Genomic DNA, 6,323 nt, shown 5'->3' with positions numbered 1-6,323 from the left:
GGTCTGTACTTGTGCCCACAGCAAGGCGACTGAGCCCCCCTCCCTCAGCCTGGATCTGCAGCTCCCACCAGACCTGGAGCCATGTGCAACTCTTCCCCTACCGCCCCTGCTGGTCCTGCTGTGCTTGTGAAACTGTGTCTCAGTTTGTTAGGACTTCCCCCCCCCCCCACGGGAATAGGAATCTATGTTGGCATCTATTCACACATGAGTCCAGCCATGGTTGTAAAAGGAGGAACAGTATTGTGTGGTGGCCTTGAAGACCCGTTGTCCCTGAGCCTAGTCCCCGAGCCACACCAGATGTATCCTCCTCCCTCAGTTGGACAAGAGTCTCCCACACAGAAATCCAGACAGGAATGTGGCATCCTACCTCACCCGCCCCCCCCCCCCCCCCCGCCTCACTGTCATTTCCTGAGTCCACACCTTTAACGGGCTTGTCACCATTACTCTCTTGTCACCCCCTTGTTCGAGCCTCACCCCTCCACCTCCCTCCACATTCGATCATCCCATTGAGACTAAAGGATGCTTCCCTGTAAGGAGGCACAGAGGCAGACAGCCTGTCACCTGGGGCCAAGCCTTTTGGTCTAGGGTCAGGCCACCCACACAGGAAACGCTGGAGGAGCTGAGAATCGCTGGGCCCCATTGTCTGACTGCTTCGGGGAGGCCCCTCGTTCAGTCTGGCCTTGGGAGTAGAAGTGATGACGGGAGGGGTCCCTGGGGATCAGAGAGCTGTGTGCTGTCAGGAGCAGGCAGAAGGAGATCCATCTCAATCTGGAAGCAGGGACTGAGGCTCACCTGTGAATCCATAGCGCCCTGACCTCCCACATTCCCTTCCTCTTGGGTCCCCTCTCCGAGGAGCAGCGCAGACTCGAGTACAGAGACAAAGACAATGGCCTCCGTGCATTTTCAAACACTACTATCTTTATTCATAACTGAAATACAATGTCCCAAAGGTGCTGTTCCTACCCCCACCCCCCCCAAGCCCACCCCCACCCTAACAGCCCCGCCCTCCCTCCCTGCCTCCCACCCTCCCACATCTCTAGAACAGCCAGAATCATCTTTGGGATGAGAAGGAGCCCTGGGCTCCTCTGGGGCACAGCCAGGTCACACATTTAGTGTGGGCCGCCTGACTGGGGGCGGGAGGGGCCCCCGACTGCTCCACGCTGGCTGCTGTACCTCTTCCTCTTCCTCCCCCTCCCTGCGACAGACTGCTCACACTTTCTCTTTGGAGGCTGGGACTGGGCAGCTTTCCGGGTCCCTCGACCTCCAGGGCAGGCAAGGCCCGAGGCCGGGACAGGACTCAGAGAGAGCGCGCTGGGCGACAGGCTCTTAGGAGAGGACAAGACCAGGTCGGGGAGGTTCTCCTCCTTCTCACTGGACTTGTCCACTGGCCTGCGGCCCCCCCTGACAGGAGAGGTCTGCCTGGGAATGGCGGCATCCCCGGGTCCCAGGTCAGAATCAGTGTGCTTGAGATCCTGGGGAGCAGAGGGGGGGGCTAGAGCCCCGAGGGGTGGGCACTCCTGACTTTCTGAAGGGACAGCAAAGGCTTGGGGCCTGGCCAGCTGGGCATCTGCATGACCAGGCCTTTGACCATCCTTGAAGTCATCCGGTGGGCAGGCTTTGGCATTGACCTCCAGCTGGGGGCCGTGGTCATCTCTCTGGGCACCTTGGCTGGCCACAGGCTCAGAAGGACTGGAGTCAGATTGGAGTGCACCATCACTCTGGGGTGCCTGCTCCTCCTCCTCCTCCTCCTCCTCCTCCTCTTCAGCCAGGTGCAGCTTCTCTAACAGCTGGGAGGAAAAGGGGGACAGTGACATACTCTGCACACATGTGTGAGAGGAGGGGGAGTGTGGGTGATGGGACAATGGTGTTGGGGAAGGAGTGAAAGGGGGGACACCGTGATTCAAATCCCAAACAGACATGTGGCTCTCCTCTGTATCCTTCTGCCATATTCCCAGCTTTGTGTCCTTCTCTCCCTTTCTGCCCCACCCCCATCCCCTCCTTCCCATCGTCCTTTTCTCTCTACAATTCTCTCCTCCTTGTCCTCCTGCACTTCACCCACCACAGAGCTGGCTCCTGGGTATGTCATGCCTACAGGCAGCACTGGGGTGGACAGAGTCAGGTGCGCCCCTTTTCTGAGCTGCTCTTTGTCCTGGTTTACCTGGAGTCTCTCCTTCCATGACTCACATAGGGACCCTTCCTCCTCTAACTCACTGGCATCTATCCATCCCTCCCATGGCTCACCTGAAGCTCCCCTCCCATCTTTTAAAGTTCCCTGGCTCACCCAGATAAGAGCGAGTCCTTCCTCCAGCTCCAACAACTCCTTAGCTAGAGCCACGAGATCCAACTGTGTATCCGAGGAAAGTAATTGTGCCACGAATCGGGATTGAATGACCTCCTCCACCTGGAACAGAAGGAAGAAGGTGTAAGCAGGACCTGGAGGAAAAGTAGAAAAGCAAAGACCCACCCTCTCCTCTTGCACAAGGTGAGTGTTTTACTATTCATGGTCATCAGCTCCAAACACACACACACAGAGGAACATATATACATACAAACACAAGGGCACACCCACATATACACACTGAAAGCACACACCACACACACAACATACACACATGCACACAGAGACACACCCACACACCCATCACCCATGCACGCACCCAGCTCAGGAACAAAGAACAGAGCTTAATCCAATCTGACTGGGCAGAACCCAGGTCTGGGTGCTGGAGTGCCACACTCTGGAATCTTGTAGACCTCAGAGCTCAGAGCCAACCCACCTTGTTGACCAAGTCTTCCTGGAAGAACAGCTTGTCGATGTATCTCAGCATATCTGGGTCCAGGTAGAACACATGCTCTTCCTGCTGTGACTCCATTCTGTCCTCTTCCCTTTCTCCACTTGGCTCCCCCATGGCTGGTTGGGCCAGCCCCACCAGCCCATCCTTGTCATCCATGTTCTCTTTCACAGCCTCAGGGGGAATATCCTTGGGTGCCTTGGTCTCCTGGGGCTGCTGGGGGCTGTGGACACTCTGGTCCCTGGGTACAGCCTCCCTGACAATGCACACTGTGGCAGAGGAAAGAGGAGGGAGCTTGAGGGACTCTAGCTTCCACCCCCTGAGCACGTGATAGTGAGGACAGTATTGGGGGGACAGTAACATTGGTGCGACTGGGTCAGAACCTCTGAAGCCATGTTACCATGGGAGGCGAGAGGTCTGAGGGAAGCATCCAAAAGAATCAAATGTGAGGATGTGCAGAGCCCCTGATTCTCCAAGCCCCCCCCCCCCCCCCGCCCACCACTACCCTGTTCAGTCGCTTCTTAGGTATACATCATATGCTCCTAATTAGTCAGGACTGGTGTCCTAAAACATTTACTAATGATACAGATCATCTTCCTGCTTCTGTGCTAATCCCCTTGCCCCCTTTAAAAAGGAATCTGCCTTGACAGATGTTCCGAGAGAAAAACAACCACGTTCCATGTTTGTTCTCGGTCTATGAAGCAGGGATGCGGACTATGAGAAAACCACTCATCTCAAAGATAAAAGGCAGGGGAGCCTGACCTGTGGTGCTCAGTGGTTGAGGATCAACCTAGGAACCAAGAGGTCATGGTTGGACTCGCGGTCAGGGCACATACCCGGGTTGTGGGCTCAATCCCCAATGTGGAGCAGCCCATCAATGATTCTCTCTCATCATTGATATTTCTATCACTCCCTCCCCCTTTCTTCTTCTCTGAAATCAATAAAAATATATTTTAAAAAATAAAAATAAAGACAGGACAGAAGATGTGCCATAAGATACACAACAAGAGGAAGTAGGTCTGAAGAACTGACTTGCCACAGAGGGGGAGCAATCCAGGACAACTCAGGGAACTGAGCCCTATGTTGGTGGGAGTTACCCGGCTGCCCTGCCCCTGTGGAGTCCAGGACAACAAGCAGCTCCCTGGGCTCAGAAGGGAGCTCTGGGCTGGAAGCAGTGGAGGAACCTGGGCTGCAGCAGCGGGAGTACCTTCCAGCCCAGCCCTCAGGGCGGACATTTCATTGTGAACTTTGCCACAGACAGCGCTGGACAACTCTCTGGCTGGGACTACCTCGCCCCAGGAGCTCCGGTATCTTAAATTGAAATCCCTTAGATATTGTGGGAGAGCTCCAGGTGCCTGAAGAACAGGACACAGACCTAGGCTTTCCTGTGACCCTCCCTGTGCCACCACCATGACATAGCCCACTATTCTCTATATACATGTGGAAGTAGCATGTATTCTTTCTAGTCTGCCCTCTGGAAAGAATCCGTGTGCCTGCTGCCTCCACACCCAGGCATTTCCCCTGAGTCATCTGACCCTCCTCTGAGGAGCCCTCTTCTCTAGTCACAGGTTTCCATGGACTCCCAGGCTCCCCTGGTGAAAGGTCCTTGGAGGTCAAGTGCTCTCTCCTTCCCCTACTTCAGTCCGAACAATGTTTCTCCAGTGGAAGTATCACGTTTTAATCCCACATGTTGAGGGACATCATGGTCACTAATCAACCCCAACTCCCACTCCAACCTATAGGCTTACCTCCTTCTGAAGCCATTCCTGAAGGCTGAGGCACTGACCACGGCTGAGAGAGAACGAGAGAATTCAAGTCCAGGTCCAAGAGGTGATCTGCTCCAACAGACACTCAGGATCCAGTGAAGGAACAGGTTGAATTTAAATGTCAGAACGTAGAATTCCAGACATTCTGCATCGGGGGAGGGGCGAAGGGTTAGGTGGCCTGGGTGGGGTTGGCGGGGGGAGGAAGACATTCCATGGAGGGCTCTGGCAGGTAGGCAAGAACCAGCATCTCCTTTCAGATTTTAAGCGATGACACAATTGGTGTGTGCTTCTTTCGGCCATTTATACGTTGGTTTTTTAGATTCACGGCACAAAAGCTTTACTTAATGTTCCCTTTATCTCAGTTCTTGATCCATCAGCCTAGTTTGGGTCCCTCAACCTGCTTCCCAGCTGGCTCTTGGCTTACTTCAACACAGACTACACTTTCTGAACAAAATGCAAACCTAAAGAACTTGGGGCCACACGGAACCCAGTGTGTGAAACTCAGGTTGACTCAGCAGATCCAGCCTGTTGGGGTGCTGTGTGCACATCATTCTTTGGGGAGCAGTCCTGTGCTGGGAGCTCTGCAGAATGCAGCCGGCCCAGCCTTACAAATGATCCCCTTTGCTCCAGTCCATCAGGGGAAGGCCCCGTAGCCTACACGGCTAAGACCAGAAATCACTACTCTTTTTTTCTCAGAGTATTCCATTGTTCAATGTTTACTTTTTGACCTTTTGGATTATTTTAATGTGATATATTAAACAAGCAATGCCTTGCATAGTTTACAGTGTAATTGCACAAAAAGGAAAATATGGTGACGCACCTTGCTCTTGCCTCTTTGCCCTGGCAGCACAGTCTTCTTACCCACAGAATGCCACTGTTATCTGTTTCCTTTCAATCTTTTCAGAGATGTATTATGCAACTAAAAGCAAATGCAAACTATTTTTTAAAAAATGCTCTTGACTTTTTTCTCTGGTTAAAAAGAATATATGTCTCAATATATTTATTTTACATGTAATTTTACTTAGGGTATACCATAATGATTGTCTCTGTACTGGTAACGTGACTCCTCTTTATTTCTGGAGTCTAGATTCTTACAACATGAAATTCTACAGTTCCTTAAAATTCAAAGTACATTTTGAATGATTTTAATGAAAGAATAGGTGGCCCAATCTAGTAAATAATAGACACCCAATGGAATTTGGATTTCAGATACACAATGAATTGGTTTTTAGGGTAATTGGGTCCACACTGTACTTGGAACATAGCTTTACTGTAAATTTGTTTGCTGTTCTCTGAAATTGACATTTCACTGGCATCCTCTGTTTTATCTACCGGACAAGTAACTTATTAGGCTCCTATTAGCTACTCCCTGTATAAGGAGAACTTTAAGTAAAAAAGACTCCGGTGTGCATCTTGGCTCCACCACTAAACACAACTGCACACACACGTGACATATGCACGTTGTTCTTTGGTAGATATGGAATTTGTGAGAGCCATCGTCATACAGTACAGAATGTCTAAGTTCCATGGGGGAAAAGATAGACGTAAGGGCCAGAAAGGCGGAAAATCTCGTGATTCCACGTGTTACAGGGCTTAACATCGCAAGGTCCTGGTTTGCCCCAAGTTGTTAAAATTCCACTACCCATGAGACGAGACCCACGTGCACTCTGAGACAAAGCCAGGTCTCTAGCCACCATGCCCAGCCCTCTTTCTCAGAAACCTGCGTCCACCTACAGCCCAGCTTGCCCGTCAGAGCCTGGAAGCCCTG

General features: G+C 51.9%; 1 protein-coding gene across 1 annotated transcript; it reads right to left on the bottom strand.

The window, feature by feature from the left end:
* Positions 1-1,024: 1,024 nt before the first annotated feature.
* Positions 1,025-4,693, bottom strand: LOC307109974 (NUT family member 2G-like). The gene is made up of 4 exons (XM_079788974.1): positions 4,538-4,693; positions 2,775-3,058; positions 2,282-2,401; positions 1,025-1,787 (listed from the first exon to the last, which is right to left on the bottom strand). The coding sequence occupies exons 1-4, from the start codon at positions 4,551-4,553 to the stop codon at positions 1,110-1,112; spliced, it is 1,098 nt and encodes a 365-aa protein (XP_079645100.1). The 5' UTR covers positions 4,554-4,693; the 3' UTR covers positions 1,025-1,109.
* Between the last annotated feature and the right edge of the window lie 1,630 nt (positions 4,694-6,323).

The sequence above is a fragment of the Cnephaeus nilssonii genome (assembly GCF_951640355.1).
Source record: "Cnephaeus nilssonii genome assembly, chromosome: 13".
NCBI classification, from domain to species: Eukaryota; Metazoa; Chordata; class Mammalia; order Chiroptera; family Vespertilionidae; genus Cnephaeus; species Cnephaeus nilssonii.
The sequence above is the reverse complement of the archived record's forward strand: the minus strand, read 5'-3'. Positions and strand labels throughout refer to the sequence as shown.

Excerpts from the sequence above, each read along its gene's own strand:
- LOC307109974 (XM_079788974.1), bottom strand. Across the intron at positions 2,402-2,774 it reads AGGAAGACTTGGTCAACAAG|GTGGAGGAGGTCATTCAATC; the intron begins GTGGGTTGGCTC and ends CTTCTGTTCCAG. Across the intron at positions 1,788-2,281 it reads AAGGACTCGCTCTTATCTGG|CTGTTAGAGAAGCTGCACCT; the intron begins GTGAGCCAGGGA and ends TTTTCCTCCCAG.